At 45.9% G+C, this 22,628-nt stretch overlaps 1 protein-coding gene across 6 annotated transcripts in view; it reads left to right on the forward strand.

Moving 5' to 3' along the window:
* The window catches only part of lhfpl2a (LHFPL tetraspan subfamily member 2a), a 67,271-nt gene extending 47,450 nt beyond the window's left edge, over positions 1-19,821 (forward strand). For all 6 annotated transcript variants that reach the window (XM_082958127.1, XM_014128258.3, XM_045689907.2 and 3 more), the window contains 2 exons: positions 5,166-6,181; positions 18,284-19,821. In XM_082958127.1, the coding sequence (XP_082814253.1) occupies positions 5,761-6,181; positions 18,284-18,540 (678 nt within the window). In that variant the 5' untranslated portion in view covers positions 5,166-5,760 and the 3' untranslated portion in view covers positions 18,541-19,821. The remainder of the gene's footprint in view (positions 1-5,165; positions 6,182-18,283) is intronic.
* The last annotated feature ends 2,807 nt before the right edge of the window (positions 19,822-22,628 follow it).

A 22,628-nucleotide genomic window follows, 5' to 3' on the forward strand; every position in this document is an offset into this window, starting at 1 on the left:
TACATTTAATGAAACAAAACCCGAAGATGTTAACATCATTCAGCTACTATAGCTTCCTACCTAACATCACCAGGCAGCACCAGTAGCGCAACAATTCAAATTGACACCAAAAGTAAAGTTCCTGGCGATCATAGCGATCTGACTCCCCCCTTCTGTCTGAACTTGGAATGTTCCTGTTCGCGGACTTGGGCCACTGACCCTCAACCTGGTTGTTCTGTTCTGCGTTGTGTACTATTGTAATCATTTGAAGTTTGATGGAATAACCATTTTAACTCTACTACATAAATAGTAGGCCAGGCCTATAGAAAGCTGATGGGATCCTCCTCTTTCTAATAGAGGCCATCACTCTATTTTGTTGCACAAATGCATAGCCTATAGAAATGTTGTAGCAACATGAGCTCATGGACTCTCATGAAGTGATTGATTGGATCTTCGATTACATTTGCATTGATGTCAGAGAGATTAGAGGGTCAATAGAGTGCTGAGTACCAGGCAGTTAGCAAGTTTGGTAGGCTACTAATGACCATCAGTAACATCAGAGCTTGGAGAAGCCTAACTACTCCACGAGCAGCCTCACTCCTTACCATGCTCCCCAGACTGGATGACTGCCTGGCCCCATGTCCCCCACGCCGGGCCTCCCTCCCACACCCCACACACTGTCCAGGAACGGGCTGAGGGATTCCCATGAGCTGGTGAGGAAGGGAAGGTGGAAGCAAGGGAGGGAGGGAGAGAGGGAAGGTAGTGGTTCAGAGAACAGAGTAAAAAGCTCTGTGTGTGTGACCATCTCTCCGGTCACAATGCTTCACAATACCAGACACAGTTTTACTACACTGATGTGCTCAGGAGTCAACTCATGACTGGAGTTGTTTTATGGAAAATGCAGCGCTAGTTAGTGAGCCTGCTGAGAAGGTAGAACCTTATGTAAGTGGTGTCCTTTTCAGCACACTCAGGAGAGTGTTTACGACTTCAAAATAAATAAAAATCCCCGTCCTGTGTGTGTGTGTGTGTGTGTGTGTGTGTGTGTGTGTGTGTGTGTGTGTGTCGGCGTTGGAGGCGGCGGTAGCAGCGGCGGTCTGGACCGTCTTGTTGGCCATGACGCCCGTGGCGAACTCGGCCTGGGCCTTCTCAAAGCTGGCCCCTGTGGTGCGGTACATGCCATGGACCTGGAGGGATAAGAGGGAGAGGAGGGACAGAGGAGAGGAGAGGGAAAGAGGGAGAGCAACGAAGAGAGAGGAGGAGAGGCGATTATTGAAATGAGGTCTATGAATACCCCAAGTGTTCGTCATCTCAAAGATGATGCCTGATGTTCTGATGCCTTTGAGTCTAATCTTCACAAACCTGCTGAAAGGCAGAGTTGCATTCACACCTTTATGATTATGATGAGGGATTGTGTGTGTGTGTGCGTGTGTGTGTGCGTGTGCGTGTGTGTGCGCGCGTGTGTGTGTGCGCGCGTGTGTGTGTGTGCGTGCGTGCGTGCGTGTGCGTGTGCGTGTGTGTGTGTGTGTGTGTGTGTGATAAGGTGCGTTCTCCTCTGACCCTTTAAAAGTTCCACCCAGATAAAGTTATGAACTCAGCTCTTGCTCCAGATTCAACATTCCCATATTCACTCCTGTGAAAGGCCGAAATGTCACCTGGAAAGATCCACTCAGCTGTCAGATGAGTTATGAGAGAGTGAGAGATTCCCAGTAGACCCAGATACTTCATGGAGATCCAGAGGCCCAGTGAGAGACACAACCTCAGCCTGACCTGAGTAGGAGGCCATCAACACGTGATCTAGCCGTTGGTCTCATCAACTATACAACGTGTGGTTTCTAAGCCAGCAGCTTTTACATTCTAGTAATTTACTGCTGCATTGATGTTCTGTAGCATGATCTCCTTGCTGTGCTTTATTACATGAATATGGTGGTTCACATGAACTGCTAAGCTGCCTTATGTTAGTGTCTATGTGCCAAGTTGGACTGTAAATGAACATGTGTTTTTAGGTAAACTAACAGTTAGATAATAGAAGACAAATGTTTGTGAAAAGGCCTGGCTTTTGAAGTAATGCCAGTGGGATTGGGTATATCATTTCTCTGACTGATGTTGCTCTGGGTTATCTCTCCAAGGTCTGTTGTACTGCTGAGTGATTAACCGAAATGTTGGTTATTTGTCGTTTTTAAACAACTAATTGACCAACGTCGGTTTAGTCCATCCAGTTCGGGTTTTTTACTGTGCGCTTTTCTGTAGAGATAAATCACGTCAAGCCTGAACTGTATGATGTAATGGGAAGTTGTAGTTTCCAACAGGCCAATATTCTGCAGAAAGCGTGGTAATGAACTACAATGACCATAATCCATTGCGCACCCGCTTAAACTTGTCCGGTCTGTGAGGAGCAGACAAGGAGACTGAGGAGAGAATGATAGAAAGCAGTTGCTCCACGAGCCTGAAAATACATGAACTAAGTGATTGATAGTTGGTATTCAGCAGTCATAAAAGTATGCCTTATTTACTTTGAAGAACTACTAAAATAGTGATTTTTGGCAGACAGCATAGGCAGCAGCTCTTTAGGCATGAGATGATGACTTGGACTGAAATAATAAAGTCATCAAATAAAACATATTTTATTAAAGTAAAGTAATGTGAATACATTGTAGTTAATAAAAGATATACGCAGAAAGGGGCAGTCACTACCATCACAGGACTTGTTTTATTTGGTTATTGTTTTATTCAGTGTTGTTACAGCATTCAACCCACATAATGCTTTAAATAACCAAACCCGAAACAGAACCGACCTCAAAAAACACCAATCCCTCAGCTCTCGTCTGTTGGCACGCTTTATTTATTGTCTATTTGTTTTAAAGGCCATGCTGTGAAACCAAGCCGTGTGGGTCAGCTATCTAGTTCCTGTTTAGAGATGGTGTGTGGACTGGCCGAGTTGTGAAATGATGTCACGGCTTGTTATCCCACAGCCTTCTAGTGACGGTAGTGAATGGTGCGTTGTTAGATGGAGACAGTCAGAGTGTCACTAGGTTATCTATTCAACTCTCCAGCGAGCGACAGACTGTGTAAGATAGATAGGGTTACCCCCCCCCCGACATCGATAGAGCTTATGACATGTTCATGTAACTGGGATATATGCTGGTAGTGTTTTTGTAGCTTTTATGTGATGGTGACACTGGGGTTTTGTGAGTTCTGTAGTGCTGGTGTTTATACAATGGCTGTGTCAGCAGGGTTATCTCAAGCAGGCTGATTCTAGATCTGTTATGTGTTAGGTCCGCGGTGGTTGGAAAGCCAGGCTGCTATCAGCTGGTAACTGACCATAGGTCAGCGGCGCGGGCTGTTTCATCTGAGACTGCCGTTTGTTTTTTCCCCTCCGTCTGCATCCATTTGTCAAAGAATCCATCATCCCTTCTTTCCACATCTCTCCTTTCTGACCCCGTGAGTCACAGAGCTCCGCGGGGGGAAACCAAAACAGAGAGCAGAGCAGCCGGGTTCCTCCGGGCTCTCAGACATGAACACACTCAGAAAGGAGAGGAGGCCCCACTTCAAACGAACACTGACACACATCTAGACATCTGTGTGACCAGGCCTCCTCTCTCTCGACCTCTCTCTCGACCTCCTCGTCTCTTCCTCTCTTCCTCTCCAGGTCTGGCTTTGTTTAAGCCTGACAAGGACGTTGTTGACTCATTTAAAATCAAGCCCCCTGTCTGTGTATGTTTTATTCACCGTTGTTCCCGTTCACCATGCGCTACGCCACTAACTCTTAGAGCAGGGGTGTCGAACTCAATCAGCACCAGGGCCATATTGGAAGAAAAAAAAAAACACTACGAATTCTTGGGCCAGACATAACCGGGAAAAAAACGTGTCCACAAACTGCGACCCAAACTGGCCGTTGTTTTATTTGAAAAAAAAATATCCCTTTACAATAAGATTCTGTATGTAGCATTTTTTTTAATACATATTAAAACAAAAGAAGAGATCAATGCTATTTGTCCAGCCTTTGCTGCTATGCTTGCAGGTGTGCGTAATATGCTGCAGCCCGAATCAAAAGGTATTTAACTCCAAATAACAAAAACTTGGCTAGGTTGTTGTAACATTTAAACTTAAAACCTCTTTTTCATTTTTGTTTCGCACTGCACGCATCGCCAGTACGGTTGAATGCCGCGTTGCTGTGTGGTTCACTCTAAGGTCTTGTAGTGGAGTAGCCAGCCTAGGCTACTGCTCAAATGTTGCTGTACGAGACCTACATGCTTCTCCTTTAGCGTGGTGATTTGTCGCAACATTTTAGTGTCCTAGCTAGGACGGTGGCATGTGCCTGTGTTCACTTCTCCTCCGCTGCGCACGCTAAACCCGACACACGAAAGCTGCTCAATTGACATAGAGTTCACCCGTGCGGTCACGTCAGGCTGTCATTTCATAAAGTAGATGACTCAACTGTCGACTCTTTTTATACTCGCTTGTGTCTTATTGTCCTTTAGTAGTAATTTATACTGGCATGTGAATCCTTTATCTTATAACTTATTGACAATCAAGATGACGTGTACTGTAGAATACAGCAATGACCTGTTGGAACTGAAACGTGGCATGGCCATTTAGCCTGCAACACATTTAAACGTTCGGTCTGGTAGAAGATTCATTCAGTGCCATTAGTGATGATATTAATTATCCAGTGCACTGGCTGAGTTGTGTGTGTTTGTGTGTGTGTGTGTGGGGGGGGGGGGGGGGGGTCTGGGAGGAGGGGTGGGTGTGTGGCAATACACTGCCGTTTGGCGTGCAGCACGTTGGCAGCGCTTGCTGTGACTTGTAGTGCAGCGCCTAAATGAATTGACAACCCAAATCGTTGCGCGGGCGGGATAGAAATGTGTCACAGGCCCGATGCGGCCCGCGGGCCTTGTGTTTGACACAACATGTCTTAAAGTATGGTTGGTTGTTTAAAACTGCTGTGTTGGCCCATGACCCAGTTTTGTGTTTGCTGATTAAAGTTACATTTTATGCGAGTTGGGAGGAGTTAAACACTACTTCTGAAACATTCGATGCCAACACTGTTAATACAGCTTGTCACAGCTATTAGTTTTACCATGGTCTGTCATAAATTATGATCACATCCTCACTTTCTTTTCCCTTCTCTCTCTCTCTCTCTCTCTCTCTCTCTCTCTCTCTCTCTCTCTCTCTCTCTCTCTCTCTAGGTGTGTAGTTGGTGAGAAGCCAGCTGGCTGGCCCTGGAGACACTCCTTCACTACGATGTAGAGTCCAGAAGAGAGAGAACGAGAGAGAGAAAGACGAAAGCGATACTGTTTACACGCTTACGCACAAGACGGGATAGAGAGAGCGCAAGTGAAAGCGGGTGAGTAAGACAGTGGGAAGGACGGAAAGAAAAGATTGAGTGACAGAGCAGAAAGAAGGAACAAGATCAACAGCAGTGCCAGAACGACACCAGGAGGAGATAAGAACAGAGAAGAGAGGGACACTGTGAATCATTGACCTCAGGCCCTGCCTCCAAACCAGCCTCTCCCACCCTCCTCCTCCTCCTTCCTCCTTTCCCTGCGCTGGAACTGTTCACTCTCTCCCACACCTCTGTCACAACAGGAACCCATTCTCTGCTCTCTCCCTCTACCCTTTTCCCTCTTCCTGAAGACCCCTGAGGACTTGAACCTTCACCTTTGACCCTACCTGTGTGACCCCTGGATGACAGTCCACCTCTCCCGGAATCAACCCCATCAAACTTAACTGAACAGACAACACCAGGAACACTTCAGAAGCACTGCAAACGTCACCACCACCATGTGTCACGTGATCGTGACCTGTCGCTCCATGCTGTGGACTCTACTCAGCATCGTGGTCGCCTTCGGCGAGCTCATCGCCTTCATGAGCACCGATTGGCTGGTGGGCTTCCCCCGGATACCGGACGCCGTCTTCGGCCCTCACGGCGCCACTGCAGCCGGCGAGGCCTACCGGCCCACCCTGGGCATCTACGGCCGCTGCATCAAGCTGCCCCACCTGCAGCGCGGCGTGCTGTGCGGGCCGTACGCCGTGCACTTTGGGGAGATCGCCAGCGGGTTCTGGCAGGCGGCGTCCATCTTCCTGGCGGCGGGGATCCTGCTGCTGTGTGCCGTGGCCTTCATCTCCGTCTTCACCATGTGCTTCCAGAGCATCATGAAGAAGAGCATCTTCAACGTGTGTGGACTGCTGCAGGCCATCGCAGGTGAGACAAATGCACAGGCCCTCTTGCTCCAGTGTTGCTGTGCGAAGTGTTGCGTTGCCAGTGGGTTGGTTGTAGTTTTCATTATGCAGTGTAGTAGTTAGACACAGCTGGCTGACTGTTGAACCCCTGGAATGTCGGGAGAGAGGGGCTTGTGAAGGGGTGGGTGCCTTTTGACCAGCCAACATTCAGCCCCATCTATCTAACCTTTAGTGCTGCTGTCCCATCTCTAACCTTCAGAGTTTAAACATTTACTAGAGCAATCAGACCCCGCTGACCACACACACACACACAGGCCCCCGAGAGTGTATTAACTATTACTCTCAGCTGGCTCTCTGTGTGCTCTAGGTGACCATTAACCCTATAGGTCGGGTATCCGGGAAGCACAGCAACCTTCACCTCCCTCTCGAGGTCGTTGCCATGAGTGACAAGGTACCAAATATTTGTCATCTTGAGTCAGCCTGGGGTGACGTCATGTGACCTGTGTGGCGTCTGTGTGTGTTTGTATCTGTATGAATCTTGGAGTCACTGTGACCTGCTGTGAATTATGGGAGGAAGTCATAGGAGAGGGTGAGGTCATTCCGACTGAATCTCCCTGAGCGTTCATCCCTCTCTCCTATCCTCCCCTGTACTCGTTCCTTAGACGGTCAGGGACGGTCAGGGTGAAGTCGCCCTACAGACACATATCTACTGTAAGATTAATCTGATGTCTTTTCCCCACTATTTGTTAAGGTTAGAATTTGGTCATGATGACAACTTTCTGGCACGAAATGAATTGAGTTGATTGCTACACCGGTGGACAGTTACCACCTCAGAATGTAACCCACATTCAGACCTAGTGGAAGTGTCAAACACAGTCCAGTGTTATTGTAGCTGTTATTGAGCCGTAGTCAGAGGACTTCCACAACTGGACTGATTAGAAAAGCAGAGCTGCTCGTTATGGGTCCGTGTGGGTCGCTGGGAGGAAGAGGATGAGGATGAGGAGAGGGGGCGAGGGGGAAACCAGAAATAGCAGGGAGACGTTTCCTTCATGCCCCCGGCCCTCAGCCCCGTCTGAGTTGACTATAGGTCATTAACCCAAAGGACAGATGAATCAACTTTGAACGTTATATTGCTTTTCTGCATCTCTGAGTGATGTTCTATCGATTCCCGGGGTCATTTCATGTTTTCATGTGTATCTGAGTTATTGCTGTTCAAGCAGGTAGAAATACAGCCGGTTTGAGCTAGAACTGCTGGCTACACTGGAAGTGAATAGGAACACAGCATTTAGTTTACGAAAACGTCCATCACACATGTCAGATTTCAATGTCATAACTCGGGAGGACGTCTTCTCTCGAATGAGCCATCGATCATATTTTTTGGCGATACTCCTACATTGAGAAACGTGTCATTTAGCAGAGGGTCCACTACATTTCTCCCATTTGTCTGCCTCGTCAGTCTACGGTGCATTACATAGTGCCATTGCCTGGTCGTTGTGAATGTTACACTCTACTCTGCGAGGCACATCGGTCTGCAGGTTGAACATGGTGAGATTGTAGACTGCTACATTGATAGTGCAGTTTGTTTAGGTGACTTTACAGCCAACGAGCTACTTCACATGCTGATGTCGTCTTTGGTATTATTGCGTGTAGCTAAGTGTTCTACCTAGATAGATAGCCCATAGAGAGAGCATTGCGTTGTGGGTTTTGAGCTGCAACAGAATTTCACAATGTTTTTTAACGTGTTGCTACAAACCTTATTATTAGAACGACAAAATGAAACATATATTCACCAAAAATATTGTTATCACATGCTAGTGTTATTTAACACTGTAAATTATAGGTGGTTTTGGGTGGATTTTTCCTTTAATGCCCTGGCTACAGGAAGAGATAAGGACCAAAACACACAGCAACACCATATCAAGCAGTCGGTCTGTGTTGCCGTTTTTCTGTTGGTGTTTTTCCTTCAGATTTCTTTCCTATTGACAGTGATACCTCCACGTGTATCCTAGACCAGAGGGATGGAAAACGCGGTCATTTCTCAGCCAGCATTCTGGGATATCATCTCTCTCTCTCTGTATCTCTCTCTCTCTGTATCTCTCTCTGTATATATCTCTCTCTCTCTCTGTATATCTCTCTCTCTCTGTATCTCTCTCTGTATCTCTCTCTGTATCTCTCTCTCTCTCTGTATATCTCTCTCTGTATATCTCTCTCTCTGTATATCTCTCTCTCTCTGTATATCTCTCTCTCTGTATATCTCTCTCTCTCTGTATATCTCTCTCTCTGTATATATCTCCCTCTCTGCATCTCTCTCTCTCTCTCTCTCTCTCTGTATATCTCTCTCTGTATATCTCTCTCTCTGTGTATCTCTCTGTATCTCTCTCTCTCTGTATCTCTCTCTCATTATATTTCTCTCTCTGTATCTCTCTCTCTTTTTGTCTCTCTCTCTCTCTGTATCTCTCTCTCTCTGTATCTCTCTCTCAGTATCTCTGTATCTCTCTCTGTATCTCTATCTCTGTATCTCTCTCTTTCTCTCTCTGTATCTCTTTCTCTGTATCCCTCTCTGTATCTCTCTCACTCTCTCTATATGTGTCTCTCTCTCTCTCTCTCTCTCTGTATCTCTCTCTCTCTCTCTGTATCTCTCTCTCTCTGTATCTCTCTCTCTCTCTCTGTATCTCTCTCTTTGTCTCTCTGTATATCTCTCTCTATATCTCTATCTCTGTATCTCTCTGTGTGTCTCTCTCTCTCAGTATCTCTGTCTCTCTCTGTATCTCTCTCTCAGTATCTCTGTATCGCTCTGTATCTCTCTCTCTCACTCTCTCTGTATATCTCACTCTCTCTGTATCTCTCTCTCTCTCTCTGTATCTCTCTTTGTCTCTCTGTATATCTCTCTGTATATCTCTCTCTCAGTATCTCTGTATCTCTCTCTGTATCTCTCTCTCTCAGTATCTCTGTATCTCTCTCTGTATCTCTATCTCTGTATCTCTCTCTTTCTCTCTCTGTCTCTCTCTGTATATCTCTGTATCTCTCTCTCTGTATCCCTCTCTCTGTATCTCTCTCTCTCTCTCTCTCTCTCTCTCTCTCTCTCTCTCTCTCTCTCTCTCTCTATATATATATATATATATATATATATATATATATATATATATATATATCTGTCTCTCCTTTCCACCAGTTTGACTTTCCTCCAATCATTATTTCCACTAAGTGTGCAGACCGACTGTACCGTAATGTGACCAAGACTGGGATCAGGTGGCAGATGTTTTTTGGTGAAAGGCTTGACCTCAGAGGGAGAGATTGTGGTTGTGTAGCCAGCGGTGGTCACGTCATCCCACCTGGATTCATGAGACTGGTCCTGACTCTATTCAGCTAATTTTCACACACACTGATGTCATACTGGGAAGGTTGTGTGTCTCTGATCGAAATCTATTGGAGATGTAACATAACTAGAAAGGCTTGGGCGAGATCCAGATTGTCAGACCATAATACGGACCTTGTGCCATAACGGGATGTTCAGTAATACTGGCACTGAACACAAGGGGCGCTATTTTCAAACCCCACTGATTTTCTGTATTTCGAAGGTTAGCAATGCTAGCAAAAATGAAAGTATTTGCAGGACCAACATCCCAGCTCATAAAGTTATCTTCTTAGTGATCCGTTAACGGGATTGATTTGACAACACCCAGTGAAATAGCAGCTCGCCAAATTCAAAAACAGAAATACTCATAATAATAATTCATAAATCATACAAGTGTTATACACCGGTTTAAAGATGAACTTCTTGTTAATCCAGCCACAGTGTCAGATTTCAAAAAGGCTTTACGGCGAAAGCAAACCATGCTATTATCTGAGGACAGCACCCCATCAAACATACACATGAATATCATAATTCAACCTGCCAGGCACAACACAAAAATCAGAAATAACATATAATAACATATAATAGCCTTCCCTGTAGCTCAGTTGGTAGAGCATGGTGTTTGCAACGCCAGGGTTGTGGGTTCGATTCCCACGGGGGGCCAGCACAGAAAAAAAAAAAAAAATGTATGAAATGTATGCATTCACTACTGTAAGTCGCTTTGGATAAGAGCGTCTGCTAAATGACTAAAATGTAAATGTAATTCATGCCTTACCTTTGAAGATCTTCTTCTGTTGGCACTCCAATATGTCCATTAAACATCACAAATGGTCCTTTTGTTCGATTAATTCTGTTGTTATATCCCCAAAATGTCCATTTATTTGGCGCGTTTGATTCAGAAAATACACCGGTTCCAACTTGCGCAACATGACTACAAAGTATCTAATAAGTTACCTGTAAACTTGATCCAGACATTTCAAACAACTTTCCTAATACAACTTTAGGTATTTTTAACGTAAATAGTCGATAGAATTTAAGACGGGATAAACTGTGTTCAATACAGGACGAAAACAAAGTGGAGCGTGCTTTCAGGTCACGTGCCTCTTTCAAACAGTACACTTCACTCGTCCCTCGTTCTGGACAGCCTTGCTTCTTCATTTCTCAAAGGAAAAACATCAACCAATTTCTAAAGACTGTTGACATCCAGTGGAAGCGATAGGAACTGCAAGCAAGTGCCTTGGAAATCTAGATTCCCATTGAAAACACATTGAAAAGAGAGTGACCTCAAAAAAAAATCCTGGATTGTTTGTCCTCGGGGTTTCGCCTGCCAAATAAGTTCTGTTATACTCACAGACATCATTCAAACAGTTTTAGAAACTTCAGAGTGGTTTCTATCCAAATCTACTAATCATTTGCATATCCTAGCTTCTGGGCCTGAGTAGCAGGCAGTTTACTTTGGGCACACTTTTCATCCGGACGTGAAAATACCGCCCCCTAGTCCAAAGAAGTTATACAATTAACAAAAAAATGCTACTCGCAGTTTGCTGCATGCAGAAAACAAATATTAGAAAGCAAAGCTCTTGATCCAGGAGGGGATTTTCTGCCGTTACCTAGCGAAGCTTGATTTTGGAAGAAGCTAACCATTTAGCTAGATAGCTAACTAACTTGCTACTAAATTAGAAAACCAAATGCACAAATGTAGAGCATTTAGCACATTTTAGACAGTCAACTTAATAGTTATAAGATATCTAGCTGGTAAACATTTAGTTGTGAATTCCATACTGTAACTAGATCACCTGGCGTGTGCTGCACAACAGTGAGTGACTCACAAGGCTCCTGTCTCTCCTCGTTGTGTGCTTGTAAACAAACACCATGTGACTTGGGGAAATCCGGTGAAATGAAGAACGTGGTCTTCTTTATCGCCTAACGTATTGCGCAAGTGGACTGCGGGTATTTGCTTAAAAAGTAGCTACAAATATTACTTATTTTAATTACTTATAACTTATTTTTGTATTTTTTATTCTAAGAAATAGTTTCAACTGTATAGTACTGTCACACTGGTGACCTTTGACCTGGGTGCTAGGGTTGGGCTGAGTGATGGCTGACGAGGAAATACAATATGATAAAGTGTGACTGACTGTTACAGGCCAGATGATAATGACTGTATTGGAACAGGCTGATCGTGACGACTAGTCTAGATGTTTCTACTGTTGAGCAAACAGAGAAAGCCAAAGTACAATACTGGCCCGGACTGACTGGAACTCACATCTCATTACCCAATCAAATGTCTGAGATGTTGACCGATCACGAGCAGTGTTTACAAAAGAGCTGTGTGGGTGCGAGGAAGAGAAGGGGAGGGGTGAAAGAGATAGAGAGCGAGAGCGGGTTTACAACAGAGGTGTGGGCGAGAGGAAGCGAGAGGGAGGGGGAAAGAGATAGAGAGAAAGAGGGGGAGAGTCAGGTGAAAGACAGTGTATTGTAGATAAAGGCTGATAGACATGAATGGAAGGTCCGGTCTACGGTCACGGTGCATATTACTGTAATCCTGAATCAGGCCTTCCTACCAACGGAACAGCAACAGCTCCAGTATGACTGTGTGGAAAGAATCAGGATATCATATCTGTCCCTATTATTGCCTGTTCTCCTATTACACTACAGTCCCCAGTGGAGCAGTGGAGCAAAAACACAGAGAAACACAAAACTCCCCCAGGTTTCCCACAGAAAAAAAAACATGTCTAACTGCTGAAACCATTTTCTTAACTCTAGCAGGCAACGGTGGCCAACCGTCCTCCTGCAGGGGATACTAGGTATGCAGGATTTTGATCCAGCACTGCTCTAAGACACCTGATTCAGCTGATGAAGGTTCCCGAGGAGCAGCGGATGAGTAGAGTCAGTGTAGTTATTGAAGAGAGTGTCTTTAGGAGAGTGAGGAGACCCAGTTCTTCACACTCTTGGCTCACAGTTCTACCTGGCAATCACAGCAGCCTGGAAGTTTCCAGTAAGAGTCCCAACCTCCTCCTTCCCTCTCTCCCTTTTCTTCCCTTTTTCCTGGAAAGCTACACTCTAATATTTGTGGAGAGTTAAATGTGTGGAGAGGCAAGAAATATGAGAAAGACTACACAAACTCTTGCATCTCTCTCTCTCTCTCCCACCCTCTGTCCCACTCTCACTCCCTCTCTACCTCAGGCTCTGTCCCACTCTCACTGCCTCTCTACCTCAGGCTCAGTCCCACTCTCACTGCCTCTCTACCTCAGGCTCAGTCCCCCACGCCTCTCACTCGCCTCTCTACCTCAGGCTCTGTCCCACTCTCACTGCCTCTCTACCTCAGGCTCTGTCCCACTCTCACTGCCTCTCTACCTCATGGCTCTGTCCCACTCTCACTGCCTCTCTACCTCAGGCTCAGTCCCACTCTCACTACCTCAGGCTCAGTCCCACTCTCACTGCCTCTCTACCTAAGGCTCTGTCCCACTCTCACTGCCTCTCTACCTCAGGCTCTGTCCCACTCTCACTGCCTCTCTACCTCAGGCTCTGTCCCACTCTCACTGCCTCTCTACCTCAGGCTCTGTCCCACTCTCACTACCTCAGGCTCTGTCCCACTCTCACTGCCTCTCTACCTCAGGCTCTGTCCCACTCTCACTACCTCAGGCTCTGTCCCACTCTCACTGCCTCTCTACCTCAGGCTCTGTCCCACTCTCACTACCTCAGGCTCTGTCCCACTCTCACGCCCTCTCCTAAGGCTCTGTCCCACTTTCACTCAGTTTTACATTTGACATTTTAGTCATTTAGCAGACGCTCTTATCCAGAGCGACTTACATAGTGTGAATACATAGTGAATACATACATTTCATGCATTTAAAAAAAAAAAAAAAAAATTGTACTAGCCCCCCGTGGGAATCGAACCCACAACCCTGGCGTTGCACACACCATGCTGGCGTTGCAAACACCATGCTCTACCAACTAAGCCACAGGGAAGACCACTCCCTCTCTACCTCAGGCTCTGTCGCGGTACGTTCACACCATTTCCTGGAGTTGAGAGGAGGTGAACGCCCCGGTTTTCTGGGAACCAGGAGTAGAACGGCCGGGTGGAAGAGAGGAGGGGTGGAGGAGTGTAGAGAAGGGGGTTGAGGAGTGTAGGTCAGTTGAGGAGTACCCCCAGCAGCACACGTTGTTGTTGCCCCGGATAGACTCACCTGATTCAACACATTGAGGCCTTGATGATTAGTTGACAAGTTGAGTCCGGTGTGCTTGTCCAGGTCTACAACAACAACAAAATGTGCTGTTGGGGGTATTCAAGGACTGGAGTTAGGAAACACTGGTTCGACACAGAGAGGGGTGAAAAAGAGGGGTGAAAAAGGATGCAGGGGTGTGGGGGTAGGGGGGTAGTGTGGGGGTAGAGGGGTAGTAGAATTGAAACCATACCTCCAGTCCGTCACCAGAGCTGCTCTGGCTGTCAAGGCAACGCAGCAACATGTGGAAGCAATTTATGACCTACTTTTCATTTCCGCATTTAATACGATTTTGGTCTGCTCTGAGGGAGATGGAGAAAGAGAGAGAGAGGAAAGCTGGTGTCGGCATTGCACTTTTTTTTCATCTCCTGGCGAAGCGAGTGACTGGGGCAGACAGAGGCAGGGAGGGAGGCAGGGAGGGAGGCAGGGAGTGAGGCAGGGAGGGAGGCAGGGAGTGAGGCAGGGAGGGAGGCTTAGAGTGCTGGTCTGATATAGAGGTGCAGGAGACCTAAGAGGCCATTTATGGCCCCTCTCTCTTTCTATCTCTCTCCATACCCCCTCTCTCCATCTCTCTCTCTCTCCCTCCCTCCCTACCCTAACCTACCCTACCCTTCCCTCCCTCCCTCCCTCCCTCCCTCCCTCCCTCCCTCCCTCCATCGCTCTCTCTCTGGCCTTTCATTTTAATCGTATTATTCTAACTGTTTCCTACTGAGATGCAGACGGCTGCAGACCCTCAGGCTGCCTGAGTGATCCGCTCCCACGGTAGGGAGGGGAGAGGAGCAGGAGAGGCATGCAAGACAAGTCTTGAAATCTCTGCACTAGTGGCCTTACGGTAGTGATATGTGCCTGTAGACATATCGTAGTTACACTGTTCCCAATCTAGACTCGAGTGGACATCCAGTATTACTGTAGTTCCATTTAACAGAGCTCCCAGTAGTAGACTTCTAGTAGTAGACTTCTGATATTGTAGTTCCAGTCCCAGCTGCCAACTGCGTGACGGAACGTCTCCTGGTGTGTGTCAAAGCCGGGGGAACCAGTAACAGGATCACTGCCTTTTCCTACAACGTCATTCTGGATGGAGATGGTCTGCGCAAGGATACAGAGATATTGAACACAAGACACTACAGGGACCTGCACCATCGAAACTTCACTGGTCAAGTGTGGGATTCGGGCAAACGTTTCAACTGCTACTTCAGTCCAGGCTTCGATTAGGCTCTCCTCTAGGTTCTGGTGTTGTACAGGGGGGTTGTGACAGAATCCGTGTTCTGTTAAAAGTGGAATGTTGTACAGTGCAGGGGTGTTGTAACAGAATCCGTGTTCTGTTAAAACTGGAATATTGTACAGTGCATGGGGTGTTGTAACTAGAGGTCGACCGATTATGATTTTTCAACGCCGATACCGATTATTGGAGGACCGGGAAAAAAGCCAATACCGATTAATCAGCCAATTTTTTTATTTTTTATTTGTAATAATGACAATTACAACAATACTGAATGAACACTTATTTTAACTTAATATAATACATCAATAAAATCAATTTAGCCTCAAATAAATAATGAAACATGTTCAATTTGGTTTAAATAATGCAAAAACAAAGTGTTGGAGAAGAAAGTAAAAGTGCAATATGTGCCATGTAAAAAAGCTAACGTTTAATTTCCTTGCTCAGAACATGAGAACATATGAAAGCTGGTGGTTCCTTTTAACATGAGTCTTCAGTATTCCCAGGTAAGAAGTTTTAGGTTGTAGTTATTATAGGAATTATAGGACTATTTCTCTCTATACGATTTGTATTTCATATACCTTTGACTATTGGATGTTCTTATAGGCACTTTAGTATTGCCAGTGTAACAGTATAGCTTCCGTCCCTCTCCTCGCTCCTACCTGGGCTCAAACCAGGAACACATCGACAACAGCCACCCTCGAAGCAGCGTTACCCATGCAGAGCAAGGGAACAACTACTCCAAGTCTCAGAGTGAGTGACGTTTGAAACGCTATTAGCGCACACCCGCTAACTAGCTAGCCATTTCACATCGGTTACACCAGCCTAATCTTGGGAGTTGATAGGCTTGAAGTCATAAACAGCGCAATGCTTGAAGCATTGCGAAGAGCTGCTGGCAAAACGCACGAAAGTGCTGTTTGAATGAATGCTTACGAGCCTGCTGGTGCCTACCACCGCTTAGTCAGACTGCTCTATCAAATCATAGACTTAATTATAATATAATAAACACACAGAAATACGAGCCTTAGGTCATTAATATGGTCGAATCCGGAAACTATCATCTCGAAAACAAAATGCTTTTTCTTTCAGTGAAATATGGAACCGTTCCATATTTTATCTAACGGATGGCATCCCTAAGTCTAAATATTCCTGTTACATTGCACAACCTTCAATGTTATGTCATAATTACATAAAATTCTGGCAAATTAGTTCGCAACGAGCCAGGCGGCCCAAACTGTTGTATATACCCTGACTCTGCGTGCAATGAACGCAAGAGAAGTGACACAATTTCACCTGGTTAATATTGCCTGCTAACCTGGATTTCTTTTAGCTAAATATGCAGGTTTAAAAATATATACTTGTGTATTGATTTTAAGAAAGACATTGATGTTTATGGTTAGGTACACGATGGAGCAACGCCAGTCCTTTTTCGCAAATGCGCACCGCATCGATTATATGCAACGCAGGACAGGCTAGATAAACTAGTAATATCATCAACCATGTGTAGTTAACTAGTGATTATGATTGATTGTTTTTTATAAGATAAGTTTAATGCTAGCAATAACTTACCTTGGCTTCTTACTGCATTCGCGTAACAGGCAGGCTCCTCGTGGAGTGCAATGTAAAGCAGGTGGTTAGAGCGTTGGACTAGTTAACCGTAAGGTTGCAAGATTGAATCCCCAAGCTGACAAGGTAAAAATTTACATTTACATTACATTTAAGTCATTTAGCAGACGCTAAATGACTTAAATGCGACTTACAAATTGGTGCATTCACCTTATGATATCCAGTGGAACAACCACTTTACAATAGTGCATCTAAATCTTTTAAGGGGGGGGGGGGGTTAGAAGGATTACTTTATCCTATCCTAGGTATTCCTTAAAGAGGTGGGGTTTCAGGTGTCTCCGGAAGGTGGTGATTGACTCCGCTGTCCTGGCGTCGTGAGGGAGCTTATTCCACCATTGGGGTGCCAAAAATCTGTCGTTCTGCCCCTGAACAAGGCAGTTAACCCACCGTACCTAGGCTGTCATTGAAAATAAGAATGTGTTCTTAACTGACTTGCCTAGTTAAATAAAGGTATAAAAAAAATAATTTTAAAAAGGCAAATCGGTCGACTGTGTTCTGTTAAAAGTGGAATATTGTACAGTGCAGGGGTGTTGTAACAGAATCTGTGTTCTGTTAAATGTGGAATATTGTACAGTGCAGGGGTGTTGTAACAGAATCTGTGTTCTGTTAAATGTGGAATATTGTACAGTGCAGGGGTGTTGTAACAGAATCTGTGTTCTGTTAAAAGTGGAATATTGTACAGTGCAGGGGTGTTGTAACAGAATCTGTGTTCTGTTAAAAGTGGAATATTGTACAGTGCAGGGGTGTTGTAACAGAATCTGTGTTCTGTTAAATGTGGAATATTGTACAGTGCAGGGGTGTTGTAACAGAATCTGTGTTCTGTTAAAGTGGAATATTGTACAGTGCAGGGGTGTTGTAACAGAATCTGTGTTCTGTTAAATGTGGAATATTGTACAGTGCAGGGGTGTTGTAACAGAATCTGTGTTCTGTTAAAAGTGGAATATTGTACAGTGCAGGGGTGTTGTAACAGAATCTGTGTTCTGTTAAAAGTGGAATATTGTACAGTGCAGGGGTGTTGTAACAGAATCGGTGTGGTGTTAGAAGTCGGTCCCGCCCCCACAGGAAGTGGCTCCATCCTCCAACAGCGGGAGATACAGGAATCTGAGACAGGGTTAGTCGGTCGGTCACTTCAGTGACTTGGCGGGAGGAAACCCCTCTGGCTACCTTTTCCTGTTGTTCCTGCTGTAAACCCCTACTACCCCCCACCCGGGGATCCAGAGCTGACAGCAGGGTCATATTGTGCCATAACCCCAGGGTTACATTGTGCTGTAACCTCAGGGTCGCGATGCGGGGGCATGTTTGAGGAAAGATGGGCATCAGGCCTTTTTGTTGCAATGAGAGTTGACACTGGCCAGGTGTACTGTTAGAATGGAATGGAGTAGGAGTCCCATCTGAAAGGGATGGTGAAGGAAATCATTTTAGCCCAGTATAATATTTTTGACCAACGGGAAATCAGAATGCTAACGTGTTATTGAAACAGGAAGTGTTTTGATACCAGAGAATGTAGCTGTTAGCTGTTCTGTGGATGGACTTTGGAGAATGTGCTGTTGTCATTCCACGCTTCTCGGCAGCTAAATTTAAAACACACATTCAATCAGTCACACACATATGTTTGCTGTTTCTAGGTCTATTTAATGCTTTATATTGTTACTGATGAACTAATGCTGCCTCTCTCTCTCTCCCCCCTCTGTGGTCCAGGTCTGTTTCTGATCCTGGGTCTGATGCTATACCCTGCAGGCTGGGGTTCAGACAAGGTGCAGCTGTACTGTGGTCAGGACGCGGCTCCCTACCGGTCGGGGCTGTGCACCATGGGCTGGGCCTTCTACACAGCCATGGGGGGCACCGTGCTCACCTTCGTCTGTGCTGTGTTCTCCGCCCAGGCCGAGATCGCCACGTCCTCAGACAAGGTGCAGGAGGAGATTGAGGAGGGCAAGAGCCTTATCTGCCTGCTCTGAGGCTGACGAGGAGGAATGTCATGTCCTTCCCCCCTCGTCTCCACTCTGGGGCCCAGCTGTCAATCAAACGGAGCCCCCCCCCCCCCCTATTGTTTACCACTAAGACTGACTCTCTGACCTTTGACCCTGTATTGTTGTTATTGTTGATGTGGGAGAAATCTACAGTGCCAAGCTTTTCACAAACGTGTGTTTCAGTGTATTTCCACTCTTCGCCACCAGAGGTGCTGTCTGTGTTCTGTGTGTTATTATTTGTAATGTGTGCCAGTACCAGCTACCCTGACACCAGTAAGTTTGTATTGTAAATAAGTGTGCATATACTGTACGGGGATGAGTGAGTGATGATGATGATGATGATGATGATGATGATCTGAGAATGGTGGTCCTCTCAGCTCTGTTCAGGCTGTGTTTTAAATGATGTCACTCTCGCCTTGGATCCTGGTGTGATGATGTCACTACCTGAAGATCCGCCTACCTGGTGCTAGTCTTCTGTTATAACTTAAAATTCCAGATCGAAGTTGCCCCTAGCTACAGATCTAGGATCAGATTTCCCAACCCCAAATCATAACCTGAACCTATTGGGGAGGATCAAATAATATCTGACCCTGGACCAGCGGTTAGAGGGAACTTCTACAAGCGCCAACTTAAGCCAGGTGTGAGTAACTCTACAAGGGAACCACTACTCAGTCAAGTAAACTACTCTCAGACATGGCCTTAGTTTAGCATGGAATCATGATGTCCTTAAAGCTTACAGAATGTACTGTCAATTGAAATGACCAATGTATGTCTTCTTGGACCCTTGAAATGTATTGATGGGACACCTACACCAGCCATGGTTCACACGGACTGCATGAGCTTGCTAAGAGAGAGCTGTGGTGTGTTTGTGTGTGTGTTTGTTATTGTGTGAGAGACCGTGCTTGGTTCCTTTTTCGAATATTGAGATGATTTTGCCTGGACCCCCCCCCCCCCCCATCTCTAATGACCCTAGCCTGGCCTCGTTGAGGTCCTCCTCAGCCGACTCCCTATAATCTATGGACAAAGACTTGGACAACAACACACTAGTATTCAGATGAGTGTCTTGTTTCAGGGAGGACTCTTATTCCTGCGACACCAAGGGAGGACTGTTATTCCGGCAACACCAGGGGAGGACTGTTATTCCTGCGACACCAGCCACAGCGCTGGAGAGAAACTGTTGAAACGTGCGTTGTTGTATGCTCATCCCACTTTCCCAGCTCCTCAGTCTGTCTTTCTGCCAAACCAATAAAAACAGAAAGAAAAAGACAAGGTGTTCTGGGTTTTTCTCCAGCGAAGTTCCTATCTGTGGGGCTCTATGTAATGAATTGTCTGGAAGGATGGGTGAGGGAGGGAAAGAAGTGGTGAGAGTCTTCGCTCACTATCGCCAGCTCCAACCTACCCCCTCACCACACTCCAGACCGCCAGTGTGTATGTGCATGAGTCACTCTCACCCCCCCCCCCCCCCCCCCAGTTGATGACTTCCAGATTGGACAGCGTTTCCATGTCACTTGACAAATCTCCCTGTTTCTCCAGAGGGCTGCAGTATGAGACTCCAAGCCCCTCGTCTACTGTCAGCAAGTCAGCTTAGCCTGGTTTTACCCCTCTATTGACTGAGACATAGAGAAAGCGAGAGTCGATGCTTATTTCATTTTGTGTGGGGGAGGTAACCTGATAACAGAGTTGTGAAGGCAGCTCCGCTTCCTTATTAAGCCATGATGAGTGTAACACTAGGTGACCCCTGACCCCAGAGTGTTGCTGACGCAGTACTGTAGGTCAGTAGTTGGGGTTTAGAATAGGAGCTTTAGAAACGGCCTTCTAAGACCTGGAGAATCGCAGACTGATAAGAATAACAAAATGACACACACACAGACCAACAACACACAAACAAACTCTCTTCCCGAACTATCTTCCCACACATCATGTGTTTGCCCTACTGGTCTTGATAGGAGAACAGTGAAAGAGGAGTTTTTTTTTGTGTGTGTGTGTGTGTGTGTGTGTGTGTGTGTGTGTGTGTGTGTGTGTGTGTGTGTGTGTGTGTGTGTGTGTGTGTGTGTGTGTGTGTGTGTGTGTGTGTGTGTGTGTGTGTGTGTGTGTGTGTGTGTGTGTGTGTGTGTGTGTGTGTGTGTGTGTGTGTGTGTGTGTGTGTGTGTGTGAGAGAGAATAAGAGCATCCCTGTTGGCTGCCATGTCGCTCATCATGTTCACAAACAGAGCGAGAGAGCAGTTGATGACTTCCAGATTGGACAGTGTTTCCATGTCACTTGACAAATCTCCCTGTTTCTCCAGAGGGCTGCAGTATGAGACTCCAAGCCCCTCGTCTACTGTCAGCAAGTCAGCTTAGCCTGGGTTTACCCCTCTATTGACTGAGACATAGAGAAAGCGAGAGTCGATGCTTATTTCATTTTGTGTGGGGAAGGTAACCTGATAACAGAGTTCGCATGCACGCACGCACATGCACACACACACACAATCTGTAAGAGGATTTGTACAACGTTGAGTTTGTTTAAATCAGTTCAGATGAATAAACACTGCCATCTTCTGGCCGTGTGGATAAATAACAGCAGGAAAATCATTCAAATCATCTGGGTGGGACAGGAAATGGCACTGGACCTATCATTTGAATGAACAAAAGACAAGACAACCGTTTCATTCACATCTCTTACTACAAATGGGTCCACATAACAAACACTGTACAATAAACATGCATTACTTATAGATCCTTTACTGAAAATATACTAACTGAAAACAATGGAAGGACTCTTTGGTCAGTAAGACATCTACAATGAACATTGTGGGATAAATGCAATGTGATTCTCTCTAAATTGTCTCTCCTTTAACCCCTTTAACAAAGGAGTTGTCTTTTCCAACCTACCCTTCCTCCAATTAACCATCCCCTCCCTCTCTTCCTTCTCCTGCTACCTTTCCCCATAAATGTGAGCTACGTCTCAGACTAGTTATGTAGACCTCTTCTAAAGAAATCTCCACTAAGATCACTCAGTCGGTCTCAGTCCCTTCATCTCTCTGGGATGAAGGTAAACAAATAGAAGGGGGCAAAAAAACGGAGTAATTGCCCACTTACCACACACGGCTTGAATCAACGTTGTTTCCACGTCAGTTCAACGGAATGACGTTGAACCGACGTGGAATAGACGTTGAATTGACGTCTGTCCCCAGTGGGTGTGGTCAAATAAGCTCCCACTTTGCCGCTACATTGTGGGATAAATCCAGTCTGATTCTCTCTACCTTTTCTCCTCTCTAACCCCTCAATGAAAGAGTACTCATTCGCTCTATAATTCATCCTCTCTTCTGCCTCTTTCTCCTCCTGTCTGTCCAGTAGAGTGGTTACTTCATTGTGTGTTCTGATACCGCCCTCATGCTCCTGGATCACTCCCTCTATCTTCTTCAGAGAGTCACGCATCTCTCTCTCAAAACTCTCTCTGTCGTCTCTCTCTGACGACAGAGTTTTGAGAGTATTTCCTCTCCTCTCCCCCTCTGGATCTTTCCCTCCATCTCTCTAACCTGGGCCTCTGCCTCCTGGTAGGTTTGGCTCTCTCTGTTTCCTACCACTGTCTCCTCTACCTGCACCAGCAGCTCTGGGACCTGAGTGCCAAGGGCCCTGTCCTTAATGTTGAGGACATGGTACCTGCTCCCACACTTCTGTACAAGCAGCTGGATGTCCCTGACTCCCTGCTTGGAGAAACTCCACAATGCTCTGCTCTTTCAGGTCATCAAGCATGGGTGAATAGAATCACAGTGTGTTCCCAACAACCCTCCCCAAACAGCTCCTCCATTCTCTCCAGCACCCCTCTATCGTCCCCTTTGGAGTGCTCCACTGGTAGGAACAGAAGGAAGGTGTGGGATGCTGTATACTGGTTGTTGGGGTGGGATTGGCATGAGGTGTGTGGGGGGAGGGGGGGGGCTGTGAGTGGCATTTGATCATCCTTATTGGATTCCTCGTGTCTTGCTCATTGTTAGGAATAATTATTGTCCAAATTGGATGTTAGGTACAATATTTATTGAAGATTATATGAACGCTTTAAATAAAAATGGCCAATCAATTAGCTTCATTTCTCAGAG

Source organism: Salmo salar, chromosome 11, assembly GCF_965601325.2.
Source record: "Salmo salar chromosome 11, fSalSal1, whole genome shotgun sequence".
Classification (NCBI taxonomy): Eukaryota; Metazoa; Chordata; class Actinopteri; order Salmoniformes; family Salmonidae; genus Salmo; species Salmo salar.